The 16,871-nt window shown below is 37.3% G+C and overlaps 1 protein-coding gene across 1 annotated transcript in view; it reads right to left on the bottom strand.

Annotated features, from left to right (window-relative positions):
* Nucleotides 1-16,871, bottom strand: part of PARD3B (par-3 family cell polarity regulator beta) — a 427,889-nt gene that overhangs the window by 196,547 nt on the left and 214,471 nt on the right. Inside the window, exons 11-12 of the mRNA XM_087732270.1 lie at nucleotides 8,936-9,121; nucleotides 2,574-2,744 (exon numbers count right to left, since the gene is read on the bottom strand). Of these exons, the coding sequence (XP_087588396.1) occupies nucleotides 2,574-2,744; nucleotides 8,936-9,121 (357 nt within the window). The remainder of the gene's footprint in view (nucleotides 1-2,573; nucleotides 2,745-8,935; nucleotides 9,122-16,871) is intronic.

A 16,871-nucleotide genomic window follows, 5' to 3' on the forward strand; every position in this document is an offset into this window, starting at 1 on the left:
TATAATTCCTTAAATTTCATAGTCACATCTACAGAAGAAATGAAGGTATCTAACCTACACGATTTCTTTGTAAAATGATGCAAGAGGTTTAATGCATTGGTAAGTGATTGCCTGCAAACCAACGCATAAGAAAGGACAGCGTGTTACACCACATTGCAACTTGCCTTCCAAGCTTGATAATAATAAAAATAAAAATAAAAGAATAATAAAATAAAACAATAATGAAATAATAGCAATAAAAAGAATAGTAATAACAATCATAATAATAAAATAGCAAAAAATGCACCTCAGAACACAAATCAATGGTGGGATGCTCACGGTGATACTATCGCTACAAGTGTAGTCTCAGTGGACAGGCAACACATGCAACATTCTCTCCTCCTTCTCAGTGCAGCATGAACCATTTGAAAAGGCTATTTTGAACCTCTGTACAGAAACACACACACCACACAGCCACTGACAATTATGTCTCTTCTCATTACTGGAAATTCTTTAGTTTACGTAAGATTCCTTAAGTTGCGAGGTCCACATTTACTACTTTCTCATGGATACTGCTAGCTAAATTAAGCCTTGCAACATCCAAACTACTACTACATTGGAGACTTGTACCCAGCGGGATAGGGAGCCTGAAATTAACAGCAACAACAAATCTGCTTTTCCAGCTCCTTGATAAATGACACAATCAATATCCTAACAACTGATCAGTAACCACCCTAATTAGAGTATTCAGCTTATAAAACATAGCTGTCATGGAAGACCTCCATTAGTGTCCTGACCAATAAAAACAATAATGCATTTCTAAACGTATTCTCCTTCTACCAAGCTGAGTTGCAGTACTCAGACAGCTGTTTTGGGGAAAGGAAAGAATGGGCAACAACCCATTTCTGCTATGGTCTCCAGACTCAAATGGAATTACAACTGAACCTAAAGACTACCCTATAAAAATTAATTCCTGTCTAAAATGAATTTGATTCAATCAAGACCTCATTATGCGTTCTTCATAGGGCATGAGTCAAGATTATTTACCTCTCTCATACATCTGGATAATATATAAAACTATACACTTAACTATATAAAGCAGCCTCATCCTTTTATTATGTCAATCTGATATTTGATTGGAAGTTTTTTTAAAAAATTTTGGCTTTTGTTAAATAAAGAAAACTTGCAGGATTGAGCTTTATTTGAAGGTGAGCTATCCTTCTTATGTCACAAGAGCGCACAATAATTTTAACATATACTTTATAATTCTTCCTTACAGCATAATGCTATGTCACATCAAAAAGGAAAGCAAAAATGTGTTTTCCTCTAACATATTCCAGAATTGCTAATAAATATTTTTCATATTTTCCTGGCATGATTGACACCAGTGAGACTTTTGCAAAGTGTCCTCCCAACAAAGTTAGAGCATAATGTTTGGAAACTAATATACTTCTAAATCTATTTCTCAATCAATCAATGATGGTAGTAAATTGAACAGAAAATTATCAGGAAAATATTAAGAGTTAATTATACTAAAAGATACCTGTAATCTTTTCCCCCTCTGATATTTTATGCAAATACACCCACAAACATGCTTGTATGTATTTTTATTTTAAGGAACTGTACAGATGTTGAAAAACTATTAAAATATTTACTCAAGGGTCAAAATTAAAACTGAGGTGAGTAGTAAGGGCAGCCAGCATATATATATACATATTATTTATGTAAAGATGAAGAAACAGTGTGCACATGTGCATGAAAGAGGGAACAAGAGAGATCATAAACCCAATCCTTTTCAAATAAGAGGTGATTGGGAAACATCAATTTATATGAGGTCCAGAAAACATAACCATTAAAATTTCTTTCTTCTCTTATTTTGCTACTTTACTTAAGCAAGTTTTATGTTAATCAACTCAGAAACCCATCCTGAAGGGGTGGCCTTCATCTGACATAGGAAAGTAAAATATTAATTCCTTGAAGGTCAAAAAAAAAACCCAACCAAAAACAAAAACCCAAAAAATAAACAAACCAACAAAAACACCCAAAAACCCAACAGTAAACAAACAAACAAACAGAAGAACAAAAACAAAACAAAAAAGTGGCAGGACAGGACCAGAAGAAAACACACACACACACACAAAGTGGAGTGAATTAAAATACTAATGAAAATGAAAAAGCAAGAGTGAAGCAGAATCCAAGTTACACTAAGACGTTAAGGTCTCTGATCATGACAACAAATGAAATCAGAAGAATTCAAATTGTCTGTATCCCAGCTATTGCCTCGAGGAGGTAGCAGACAGTCGAAACTACATCAACATATTAATCCTAAATTCACCCTTTTTGGGACCACACTTGCTTTTGTTCTAATACTTGTCAAATTAAAATAAGAGGCAACTTTTAGCCTGGCCTCAACAGGAACAGCAAGACCAGGAGATATCAACCAGAAACATTATGTGAATCCTGACTCCAGGAGGTTAAGAATTCATTCTGCCAGGAGGAGCTCTCTGTGACCAAGACTTTAGCCATCATCTCTTGTATGCAAAAACATTGGGACTGGAAAGACATTTATCTAATAAATGTATTTACTGCTTCACCTCTGTCTGCACCTCTAGTCTCCGGAGAACCACCAGCTGGATCCTTCCACGAATGTTCCCCTCCATGGACATGGAGCGCCTCAGTGTTTCCATAGCCTCATGATTTGACTTGCCCAGAAGTGACTCCCCATTTACTGCCACAAGCTGATCATTTACTCGCAAACGACCATCCTACAAGCAAAAAATAAAAACAAAATATTTTTTTAAAAACTAAAGAATTATTAGGCAGAGGTACTACATACAGGAAAGCAAGATGCAGACAATCAGATATTGCTTTCTAAAGTTTAAGAAACAAGAGATTGCATAGTACCAGGTCTTTAGAAAGAAAAATCTGTGTCCTGTAATTGACCATTTTTTTCCTCCATTTACCACATTTCAGGGGGAGTTCATAGGACAATTACAAACATAGAAGTGCATGCACACACTGCTGTTTTTCTTGCATGTACAATTTAATTTGTATCAGTTCTAAAAAGAAAAGAGGAAAAGGAGCTTTTAGTTAGTTACAAGAACCCACATCATAGCTGTTAGTATCTGCAATGCAACCGTGAAGGAATTTTCCATGCATTATTATCTGCTATTAGAGTCTGGTAAGAAACAGCTCCAAAAATTTTGTCTTATAGTCTCACTAGTGTCTATCTTGTCACAATTACCATGCCACCATATGGGGTGGTGTTCTCAGTTCAGCATGGTCATTAAGACTTAAGCATCCTTATTTTAATTAATGCCGTCCACGTATTTTAACATCCAAACCTGCTGCCAAAAACAAAATTAGGGTTGAGCCATATCAAGTAGCCTATGCTTTGAAAAAAGTCATTCAGTTTCATTGCCAAGGTTAACTGACATTTGTGGGTGTAATAGAATTGTGGACGCTGCTATTTTGTGATTTAGGAGTCCTATTGCTGTTGTCATTATCATCTGTAATTTATTTCTTTTCATAAAAGCATGTACCATGGACTTTTCTCTCTTTAACGAGAAAATAAGGTCTATTTAATTAAGAGAAAAGGGTTTCTTTTAAAGATTGTCAAGTTCACAATTATCAGGTTGGTATCAGACCTCAAAGAAGGAACAGAAAGAGTAACAAACTGAAGATATCCAATATAGAAGGGCAGCGAAGAAACAATAGCAGGGAAAGAACTTGCATAGAAATATATTGCTTGGTTAAAATGAATCTGATTCATTCATAGGCTCATTGTAATAAGCCTCTTCATCAGGCACTTGTTCAAACTGTTTACGTATTTCATGCATCTGAGCAATCCAAATTATATATACCTTTTGATTTTTACTTTTTCTACCATTAAGACATTCAATTAAACTATTCGGCTATTACTGCCAAGTCTAAGTCATTTGTGCTCAAGTGAGCTACAGTAGCTGTGACAAACCCAGCTTTCTTAAGTGTTATTTTTGTTGGAACTGGGTATCATCATACAGCAGAGTATGAATAACCACAGAGCTGAAGAAGAACAGCATACACCAGAATCCAAAATAAACTGAGAGGGACAAGAAGATGGAAAGACAGAATTGGGAGATGAGTCACTCAGTGAAGGAAAATGAAGAGAAATAAAACTTTTTTGGGGAGGGTATGGGAATGGAGGATAGGAAACAGCAATGCCATTTGGAAAAGATACTGAAACCTCTCCCACCTCTCTGCTGAGTATTTCATGCCAACACAAATTTACATACAGCCAAAGTCAACAGGTTAACCCCACCCTTTCTCTACATACAAAATGATGGCATCACACATGCTACAGTTTAGGGAGAGAAGAGTTAACATTGTTGAACAGGGAGTTTTATTATTTGCACATGTTGTAATTCCTTTGTGTTCTATCAAAATTTGCTGAAATGAATGGAGCCATTCACGGCAACAGGAGTTTGAAGAAAAAAGATTTTATTCTTTGTGAGTTTCTGTAAGACTTTGAAAATTTTACAGGCCCTCGTGTCCTCCTGCTGTGGTCCCACAGGTTCTTGAATTACTTTTTTTCCTTTCTGTGGATAAACACCCATGTATAAATATCCGTTAAAGCTTCTTACTAAAGTATATACAAATACGTCCTCAAATGCATCTTGCCATGACTACATCTGTTGACTATGCAACTGTCCTGAACACAACCCGTATTTTTAAATGAATCGCTGCAGCCCCAGAAAGCTCAGAATTGACCTGATTTTTAATTTGCTTTGTAATACTTTTGTATGAGACTTTGTATTTATTTATTTATTTATATTTTAATAATGTCAGTTCTTAAAGAACTTCTTTTGATGCATCTCCATTCTTCCCACTCTGTTACATGCTCCACTTAAATACAAAATTCAACTTGAATTCAACACTTCAACTATGATCAGAGAAAAAACGTGTGCGTGCTTTATAAATGCTAATCAGCTACACCTGCTAAGCCACCTGTACAAGGTACACTGGAAGACAGCTGGACACTGTTTTCACACTTGCTCAGGTAGAAGTTATTACACAGAAAAACCTTTTGCTAATTAAAGACTGAAAAAAAAAATACCAATATCTAAACAGTTTTCAAACACATATTTTCACATCACTGGTGTTATGGCCTGGTTTAGAAGCCTGAACTGCAAGGCAATCTGCTTGGCTTAAAACAAGCTAAATGTTGTTTTAACACGTTTTTTCTTTTACCTCTGAAAGGTAGGTTTCTTTGTGGCTTCCAAGTAGAAAAACAACATTTGGCATTTCAGCAAAACAGTTTTCAAATGCCATCTCTGAAACTGCAAGTGAGCTATTCTAATAAAGGGTGAAGTTACTGTTCCCCTGCGTATTCAAAAAATGCTGTTTTTTTTATGGAGACTCACAGCAAGGGGTAGAACCTACCACCGCATGGCTACCATACTCAGACAGTCAGTCACAAGACTTTCATGCTTTTTACAGTAGAGCAGGGAGATATAATGACATGTTCTTCATGGACTTACGTTTTTAATCAAAGCACACCTAGTTATTTCCCTTATCACATCAATGACATTTCTCTCAGAAGGAATTCCTTGATGACATCTATTGGAATCATCCAATTTCCCCATTCACTCCACATGAGCAGCAACATTTACTGCAACAGCACTCAGAAGCCCCAAGGAGGTTCAAGCTACACCATGTTTGTTTTGAACAAATGCACATGTAGAAAATATTCCATTATTTCTAATAACTGCTCTGCTGCATTTCAGCTGCAGTAGACAGCCAGTACCTGATCATCAGGAATGCATCACAAGTGAAAAGCCAAGATGCCTCGAGATGAACAAGGTTGAAATCCCTAAAGTTATGGGGAAAGATGATGCATTTAAACTCAATCAAATGTTAGTTTTCCTCATATGAAAGGCTCTGCATAATTACAATTACCAAATATTCTAGTAACCTCTTATCTTAGGGATGATAAAACATAGACACTTCAAAAATTACAAAAGGAGGTTAAGAAGGGACATAATGGTTCAATCAGCAAAAGTAACTCTCTATTCCTGCAGGACACAGTGTCAGAATACCAACTAAGAACATTAAGGCATTTTTACTTCATCTGCTTTTGTAGCAAGAGCAGTAAATAGGCACTGGGTCTTACTGTAGCATGTATGACAAGATACATTGATATTTTCTAAAATCTTTAGCTAGGACAAAAAAATCATAAAGTATTAAATTAAATACTTCACTTTTCCCTTATGATTTTTTACAACTCCCTTACTGTGCTTTGCGATGCCACTAACACATCAGAGCTAGATTAACACGTTAACGTTTTGAAAAACACTAAAAAATGTTGGTCTCTCTTCAGACCTTTGGTTCAGTCCAATAACGGATAACAGTTACTAACCAAAATTGTCTGCATCTCATATGTAACTCTTCATTCTAAAAAAACACACTGGTGAAAGAAATTTAATGTATCAAACCTTTATACAGCATTAGAAGGACTGAGCATTTACTTCAGCAGTGAAACAAATGTGTTGAAGTTCAACGTATTACATGTCTTCTTTTGAAGACAAGTGGTGACTGTATAGACAAGGGGATAAAGCTCCCCCTTATATTAGCATGATATCACAAAATCGGAACAAATTTTGAACTCTAAATACAGAAGTGAGAAGTAGTGAGAGAATTCTCATGTCAGTGAGCATTATGATCTCATCCTGTGATAGTTTCCCAAGAAAACTTTGTACGCTGAAAAGCGAATGCACATGTCTAAATCCATAATACTCTGTTTCAGAGTTAAAATGAATAGCATGGGAAAATGCTCTGGACAACTACCAGCTGGAAAGAAAGGCTTTTTATTTAAAAACTTGCTACAAGACGACATTTAAAATAAGGACAATAAGGACATCTTTAAATATTTATGCATAAATATGTGCACACTTTTTGACTTGATACAAGAAATTTTATTAATTGTTAATACCCACTGATTATGTTTTGTTCTATATAAAGGTCATTAGACAGGAGAAAGGCAGCTGTTCGCCATGCATATGCAACAGTAAACTGGTTCTTAAGACCTTGCCAAAATGACTGCATTCTGTGAGTACTTGCATAAAACACATCAGAAAGATTCTCTGAACAGTTCTGCTTGAAGGCAGAGCCTCAGCTACTATCTCATTTGCTCTGGAGCCTACACTCAGACCTATTGCTACACAGTTCTAATTGGTGAAAGGGTTATAATGAGGTAGAATAGAGGATAGGTCACAGGACACAACACAAAATAACCTTCCAGTCATGGTGACTGTGCCAATTGCCCTTTTACTTAGGTGTGAGCACAGAAGTCCTGCTTTATTAGTCTGCAGACCCCTCAAGCCAAAATTAACTGCTCTGGAGTGAGTAACTATGGAAGAACCCATAGCGGTAAACATACAGAGCTAGAAAGGGTTGTCTTACGTGTCTACAATGTGACAAGCCAGGTAGCCAGTCCACTAATGCTGCTGGCATATGGCTCCACAAGCTTTGCTATTCAAAACAATGAGTTTATTCGTGGCAATATACACTGTCACTGCAACTGGTGTGGACAATTACTCAGGGAACACAGAGCTGGGAAAGCAAGGAGGGCAGCCTCATTTTCACAGTAAAATGAGTTGTACTCTGTAGCAGACATGCACATAAATTGAGTTTATCCAGCCCTAATTTGGTCAATCGTGCCTTAACTCATTTCTGATACACACCAAGTAGATGAGCTTATTCACTTGTCATTTAGCCCTGAGTTAACTACAGATAGTGTTCTGAACTGCATGTATCAGGCTCAGTTATACCTCAGAAGATCCAAGCTTTGAAATAACTGTGGGACTAGGACAGGTAAATAATAGAAGCAGGGAAGTATTAAACATTCACATCAAAGCTAAATCCTTGATTATTGCTATTTACTAGCTGCTGTAAATAGACGATCATGAAAGTTTTAATGCTGTGAATTGTCTTACTCAGCAGGCTGATGTCAGTAGAGGAATTTACATACACTGAATTAAAAGGTATTTTTGCAGAAAAAAGAACTGCGAGGAATTCTTGAGATAACCCAAGAGAAAAAAAAATTACATTATGAACCCACAACAATTAAACATACTAGCCCTGAAAGACTAAGACTTTTGTCTCTAATTTCAAGGAAGTTACCTTTTTCAAGTTTTATTTAGGAAAAAAATGCAGCCAACAGATTTCTAAAAGATTAGAAAATAATTCAAATACTTTTTAATCATAAAAATATACAACAGTCCCTGTATAGACCTTAGAGGAAGCAGACCAATTCATAATACTGTCGTTTCCCAAGTCAATCCACCTCAGGAACAATTGGTAACTTCTGCACAACTGATGCCAAGCTCAGCCAAGTTGCATTTTTACTACAATGGTAAAAAGTATTTTGAATAAAAAAAGAAAGAAAACCATAACCTAGCTTTTTATTTACAGCATAAATTAAACATATAATCCTTAACCTCACAGAACTGTCAATTTCTAATTTTTGTAAAGAAGTTTGTCTTTTGATTGTTTTTTATGGGTCTGCCTGTATCCCTTTGGGAGGACAAAAAGCAGTGCAGACAGGCAATAACGTAGATATCTAACTTGTCTGTCACTGAGCCTAGCAGCATGCAAACTTTGCCATGCACTTCTGTGGGGCAGCTGGGAAGCAGCTTCTCCTCGTACCCACACACCCTTAGCCTTCTCACCCTTCCCCATTTCCTGCAGCGTCCAAATGCCCTCCAAGGTTTCCACCAATTCACTTTCCTTGTGGCAAACCCTACCACACACGACACCAGAATCTTGGGACAAAACAGTAGTAGATTTGCAGTTCACCTAAAGGAATGAGTGACAAAAAGGTATTGGTTCCTAGAATGCTTATCAAGTGAGATTCAGCACTCAACATAGGAAAGTCAGAATTCTAACACAGTCATTGTCTGATGCGTTTCTTCCATACCTTAAAAGCAGCACCTCCGTGAATAACGGATTTGATGAAAATCCCAAGATCAGCTCCAGTCTCCCGAGATTTGTTGCCTTTTAAGCTCACACCAAGTCCAGCAGAGCCAGAATCATTCAGAGGAATCTCAAAGGTCAGCTGCTCTGTGGTTTCTGGAGAAAGAATACTGCAGTTTGGCTCTCCTTTCTGTTGGAGAAAACAAGGATGAAAATATGGGTGAAAAGTGAGCAGAGACAATGCATAAACTAGTTGTATCCATAGGTTCATATGACATGAAATAGTCATCTTTTCCAGAAAGTAGCTTGAAGAAACAGCCTTATAACCAACAATGCATTTAGCTGACATTTTGTCACATGATCTGGCTTAAAATGTTATTTTTAATGATACCTAGGAATATGCCTAAATAGAAGGTAAAATAGCTTAGTTCCACATGATATAAAACTGATGTTGCAGCAGAATATAAAAAAGCCATTTATTTTAAACACAGCTGCATTAAAAATGTAAGCCATAAAACTCTCAACATCTTTATATGCAGCTCACAAACTGTAATGATAGTTGTACTGTTAAATCCTATTCCCCTCTGAAAATTGAGTTTCATCCTTAAAAAATTATCCTTCCCTTAAACCTGTCTACAGAGGGAAGCTGGTGTAACAAAAGTGAGAGTGAGAATTGAAAACACAGTAACTTATTCTGCACTAACTCCCTTTGTACATACTTTTAGTCCATAGAGGTTTGGGGCTTTTTTCCTTCTGCTATAGGTTGATCCCAAAATTTTTCCTAGATTAGATTGCTGTTTACAAGACTGCCAAGTCAAGTATCCATAGTTAGGGAAGATCAGAACGAACATTCTTTTACTGTATACTGTATCTGCAGTTTTGTAGGGTTGTATGTTGTTGGGGACGGGTTGTGGGTTGGTTTTTTTGTTTGTTTGTTTGTTTGTTTTTTTAAGCAAGTTAGAATCATGAAATTAAACAAAATCAAATTCTAGCCTGAAATATTCATACTGGCACTCTACAGAAATAAAACCAGGACAAGGAGACCTACTATGGAGTAAAGTGCTCATGGAAGGTATTAGCGGAAAAGACCTTATGCATCACATCCAATTTTATTCCTCTCCTACTTCTCCATATAACTCTAAGAAAATTAATTAGTTTATGTTTCTTGTCATTTGGACATTTTCTATTCTTTGTAACAATAGTGTTAAAAATTAATAGGAAAAAAACCTATGAAAAGGAAATACACAGACAAGTACAAGTTGAAAAAGACGACTGGGGGCTGCTTTCAAGGGTGTCAAAGTCCTGTGTTAAATTATCAAGTAGAGGCCACGTGCAAGGAGGAGTGTAGTAGCTGGGCCAATCCATCTTCTACCTAATGAAGGATTGTTTCCAGGGCCTAAGCTGCAGTATATACAGCATCAATGCCATTGTCAGCAGAGGTGCCAGCAGTACAGATGTTTTCTCAGCAGCCAGAGTAGTCCCATATATTCATCTATTATGCTGTCTGATCAACAAGAAGTATGACCACAGAACTATGAGCAGAAATTAATATCCTAAAGCAACAAAAAATTAGAAACAGTAACCACTAAATCTACTTTCATTTATTTCAGATGCCCTTTCACTGATGAGAAGCAGCTACTGGCTACAGACAAATCGTGTGAGCCAGAGAGCTAGGACTATAAACCTCAATCCCAATATGCACCATGCTCAAATTCGTCCTGGAATGTAACGACATGATATTAAGTCAACACAATTTGCCTAACTGCCAAATATAAAAGTGACACAGCACCAACACTGACAATTGTCTTGATGCCAGCACTCATCTCCAGTACCTGTGTTACTCATTTGTGCTTTTGTCTTTGTTCACCAGAAGTAGACAATTCTCGGTTACAAATCTGTCACTTTCATTTCTTAGTTGTGGAAATAGAAACATCCTGAACGTAATCCCCCAAAACCTACAAATTCATACTTAATACTATGAACAATACAGAATGATAATTTGTAAACACTCCTGCTCTGATTTCCTTCAAAAGAGTCAGTGTAAGGAAAAAACCCACTGTTACTGGCCCTCTAATATCAGCATTTTGCATTTAACTTTCTCAAGGTTTTAGAGGAAAGATTTTCTGCCCAATCTTTTGTTTTTCAAAATGCGCATATTCTCGTCAGCTGATTCAGAACTCTTAGATCAGAATTCCACTCAAATGGCATATCCTGTCCAGATTTGAACAGAGGAAATTTTTCTCAAGGTCCCAGACGCGTGATGTCTCCTGCAGCCCTTCAGGACAGTCTGTTTTCTATTACTTTCACAGTCCCCTAGGCAAGCAGTAACAGTGTGCTGCTGCTATTCTTCCACTTTAATCCATGACACCTGCACCAGACTCTTGCCCTTCTGTATGTCAATACTGTGGCTTTGTCTTTCCCAATACTATGAGGAAAGCAGTGAGGGGGGTTCTTATCACAGGACATAAAAGCTCTCAGTGCCCATGCCTACCGTCACCAGAGCAGTCATAAATTGCTTTATAATGTTACCTCAACATGAACTTGGACTTCATATAAAACTGAATTTGATCACATTCAGATCAATTTTTAATGGGGATGGCTGAAGGTAAGCCCTGGCACAAAGGCTGTTATTCTGCAAAAAAAACTTTCAAGGAAAAGGTGACACGGTATTTTTGTTGAGAAGAAAAGTTTTTGTTAACTTCTCTCTCAGGAGCATTTTACCTGTTTCACTTTAAGCTCCAAGATGTACATTAATTTCAGGCTAAGGACTTCATGCATTTGTTAACATAAACTTGTAAAAAACCAAAGACAACAGGATCTATACATGTCCCTCAAGCCAATACATGAAAATCAGCTAGGCAGATGAGTCTGCTTGAATTCGAGTCAAGCGCTCTAATCAATACCATTCTCATTTATACTATCGCTCTTGTTGCTGACCCACCCGTGACACTGATGACAAGGCTGCAGCCCCGCCGCCACGCCCAAGGCCTTGGCAGTGCTGGGAGCAGTGGTGGCTGTGGGAGGCAGGACGCCATCCCCTTCTCCACAGCACAGGCTCCGTAGCAGCCCTGTGCTCAGCTCTAGGCTTCAAGAAACAAGCTGGATGGATTCCAGAGGATGGCAATCTAACAACCGTGTTTAACCTTGAAAAAAAAAAAAGGGGGGGGGGGGGGGGGGAAGACAGGGGACGGGACAACACGGACTGACATAATAATAGTCTTCAAAACACTTTACAGTAGCATTTTTCCCCTTTTTCTTTGCAGGTGATTTTTGACACCAGAAATAACTCAAATAGCAGGCAAGGCAATGTCTGTAGTGAGCCTCAAACAAAATCTTTGCCCTCGATATCTGGGGAAAAAAGACTGACTAGGTGGTCACTAGAACTCTCCCACTATAAACTTACTAAGATAACGATATTATACATAGTTTTTCAGCATAACTTAGTCCAATTTTAAATTTTGATACAAATATATTGCTAAAAGGAGAGTAATAAAAAAAAGTAACAGAGTTTTTCACTGCTCTATAATATTTCCCAGCTTCCTTTAACATAACTATGACATGTATTAGCTCTTATTAAGTAACGTATCAGATCACTGTCTGCATGCTTGGATGTGCTATCTACCAAACATTAAGATGTGTTAAGCAGGACACCAGACAAGTACAGTAATTTTTTTGTCAGTATTTCGTTTCCTCTGCTTTCCTTAGTACCTAATTTGGATTCTGTAACATTTGACTACCATTTTCCTTGCTACAATTCTCTGGGAAACAGATAATTTCATCATACAAAAATCTTAGTAAATTTAATTTAAATTTAAAAAAACAGCTGCTTTTACCTATTACTGAAGAACTCTCTAATATTCCTTAAAGTCCTTCACAAGTGTTTCTTGTTCAACATAGTCCAATTATCCTAAAAATCTCTCCTCATCATTATTTATATTCATCCTTCCCCTAAGATCCAGCAAAAGTTGATTTAAAAATAATGCTGCACTTTGTTTAATAGTACTATCAAAAATTGGTTACCCATGAGGGAGGGTGAATGACATTTGAATGATTTCACAGGGATGGGTAAGAGGAAAGGAAATGTACATCCACAAATCAATGATGAATTCATTATAAGATCAAATAAACTCTGTCTTTATTCCCTTAAAATTTTCATTCACTACTCGTTGTATGGCATCTGATAGCAAATGGCTGACAGTCAGTCTGTAACATCAAGACTCTGGTGCAAATACAAGATTGAAAACTTCTCTTTGTGGGAGAATGTGAGAAACACCAAAAAGGAGGAAAAACAGAGGAGAAATAAAAAGGGATGAACAGAACCTAGAAGCTTGATTTCATCCTATACTTGCTAAATGGTTTCAAATTATTATCCTGATGATAGTGCTCTTCCCAAGGAATGCCTTTTCACTGATGACCAAAAAGAGCTCCAGCCATCCTTAAGTTAAACTCATCAATTAACTGCTTCATTTGAGTAACTAATTTCATGAGTGATGGTCCCTGTTCCTAGAATATGCAGGTATGAATACGAAATGCTGCTGGTGACTCACAGAGCTGGATTCCCATTGCCTCTATTTCCCTGACTTCGCTAAAACATTATCCCAAGACATCAATACTTTACAACAGAGCAACCACCATCAGCTGAATTATGGTCTGGTAAAGGAATCCCTCTCCAATGCACTAAACCTTGAATTCTATTAGAAATACTTCTTACCTCAAGATCATACTAGAATCTGAATTCACTCACAGAATGAATGAAACTAGCTGCAACACAAACACGTTTCTAGACCAGGAAAAGCTTACAGTTTAATGTTATAGATTACCCAGCCAACAATCACATCATGTATTTTCCACAACAAATGTATCACACCTCAGCACTTCAGGAATTGAATGACAGTATATCACTGAAGTTATTCCCTGCTGCAGACATAGGTAAGTAACTCAATGGTACTATGATAAACGAGAAATCTTCACATAAATCCAAGTCCAGATAGTCAAGTAATGAGACCTCAAGATGGCTAGAGCTTTGAGATGACCTGGCCTGTACTTTTCATTTAAGATGGGTACACTGAAGACAGCAAAAGGGATTTTAAACTCCTAAGTATTAATAAAACATACTTCACAGCAAAACAGGTTAAAGTTATAAAAAAAAAAAAAAGACTTGAAAATCAATCTCCACTGCTCACTTTGTCCTTGTTGGGCAGGTCCTTCCTTCAGCTTTGCTAAATCTTAGCCTGTCAGCTTGCAATGGCTTCCTCAGCCGCAACAAGCTCTGAACAGTCCCCTCTAGATATGCACATCTCTCTTCCCAGTCCCCTCTGCAGCTTGGTGATGTTTGCTCCCTACTATTTATAGGAGCCTGCCAGCCTCAACTCCTGCTGCAAAGCTCCCTCCTGGTTGCACCATCCAACACTCTAGACAGTTCCTGAACTCTCTCAGCTGCCTGGGGAAGACAACAATCTCCTCTCTTTCTCCAGGCGGTTTCTCCTGGACCAGAAATGCAGCAGTCAGAAGAAGTGTAAGAGGCAATCTTTCCACTTGCTGTCGAGACTCAGCCATTAAACAGAATGGAGCAAACAACCGAACAGGTACCATCCCTCACAAGGGAAACCAGGACAGGAATGTTTTAATCTACCGAGGTACCTGCATGGAACTTCAGTAAAATGAATTCTGACATTTACTGAATCACCACAAACTAGACAGAAATGTTCAGAAGAGTTTATGTGAAGGTGAGAGAACACTGAGTTTGCTATATTTGAGAGCAGAAAGCCCTAATAATATGTACTGAATAACATTCAGCGATGCAGATGGAAAACCTTTAAGAGTCTCAGGATACATTTGATTAATTGATGTTCTGCCAATGATTTGATTTAATTTTTAGAAGGACATCTATACCTTAGGTCTCCAATTTCTTAATGAAAAGGCTATAATAAAGGCTTAAAACAAGCTAAAATGTTACTGGTATATAATTCTCACCAACAAATTCTCAGTATTTTAAAGAACAGACAGAATATACTTTTAGCCTTCTCTTATTCCCACAACACACAAAAACTGCTCAGTCACCAATACAAACAGAATTGTAACCTTTGAAAAAAGTACTGTGCATTGTAGTTTTCCCTCTTCTACTTAGTCCATGGATATACCTACTTAATATTGTGTCAATCCTCTGTCTACCATGGGACACCACTTTCAATTAGTCCTTTTATTTACATCTTACAAGGCCTGTTCTCATTGACCACGGCCCTTTTGATCTGTGGATTTATGATAATCTAATGCATATCTCTCACTGGAAAGGTTGCCTTATTTATCCCTATTGTTCTTTTGCCAAAAGAGAAGCTTACAAAAAAAATTAGCTCCCACTTAAGCCAGGAAGGAAACAGCATTTGTTTAACACAACAAGAGACCTTTCAGTACCTGTCTGATGCCCTTGACCAACACGCTATTACAGTCTCTCAATATGCTGGCTGCCCCTTGCCTGGCTGCTCATTTCTGATAAGAGATGCCAACTCCCTGGAGTGCCATTCAGAGCTGAGAGCAAAAGGCAAGAGACCCAGGAGGGTTATTTTCAAAGGATTATGAAGGAAATAAGACATTTACACGCTTTTGCAATTATTTTCTGCAAAAACCTGTAAAAGCTGAAGAGCAGCATTTAAATTGTGGCACCACATAACTACTATTGGCAGAAAAGCTTGAAACGAAGATACCTCCTTATTTGCACTACTCTCTATGTTCTTTCCAAGAGCTTAGCCACAATTAAGAAATACTTCGCTGACAGCTCAGTCATTCACTCACTATAAAATCTACACTGTATTTTGCAATAGATATACAGTAACGCTCTTGAAAAATAATACTCAAAGGTAATGCACTGCTGTAATCTTGTCACAATCTAGTAAATAACTGAAGCCATTGCTGCATGTATTCATCTTTAGCACTTCTGACAGATGTTTTCATATTGGCTTCTTTAAAATAATCTGTATTCCGTACTGCAATAAAAACTAAATGGTCACTAATGGCACATCCTGCTAAGACAAAAAAGCCAATAGCAAATCCATGGAGATATATTATACTGTACTCGGATACCTTTTACATTAACACAGTACACCACAAATTTGTGTCATATTAGATAGAATGGTTCTGGTTTTAATTACATAGACTCTCTGGAATTATAGCTTCAAAAACTGACAAAACTAGATTCAGCTCTTCATCCGAGGCAAATACATTGCATTTCACAGCTTACCATTTGATGTCAGAGGATGCTTCAAAAATGGAGATTCTCCAGTTTGTTTGACATGCCTATTTGAGATCCCATAGCAAGTTTTACCCAAGGAAATGGTTTGTCCTTGCAAAAGAGTTCTGTAATTCAGTGTGGCACTGCTCTTAAACTTATTTTTAAAAGTCACACTTAACCTTTTAAGTTACGTAACTGTAGGAAACAGAGGGAGAAAAATTAACTAGTTCGGTCCTCAATCAAGGTATGCCCCACTGTGAAAACACCCATTTTCATCCCACGTATGGGGTTAGCCATGTGCTTAAACACCCTACTGAGCTGGAGCCATATGTAGTTAATATATCTTGCCACTAAGATCCTAAAATCTTATCACTCATGAAGATGGAAGACTGCATGGTATTTTCAGGGTGAATTTAGGATTGCTGTTACTGTATACTTTCAGAATATATTCCAGACAAACAGGTCACAACATTGCGATGTACAAATCCAACTCTTTACTCGATTTATTGGTTACTCTTTTAAAGGAATGGTAAACAAAGCAATAAGCAGCGTATAATTCTTTTATGTCTACTTCAAATACCACATGCACACATTTTACATTAAATCAGCCTAGGAAAACTTTTTTCATGGATTCTAAGGCAGAAAGACTTTTAAAAATTTTCATATGGTATATGGAATAAATCTGGTGACACTTCTAAATGGCAAGGTACTACAG

Source organism: Nipponia nippon, unplaced genomic scaffold (genome assembly GCF_047370975.1).
Source record: "Nipponia nippon isolate SJK-2023a ecotype South Korea unplaced genomic scaffold, ASM4737097v1 scaffold_5, whole genome shotgun sequence".
NCBI lineage: Eukaryota > Metazoa > Chordata > Aves > Pelecaniformes > Threskiornithidae > Nipponia > Nipponia nippon.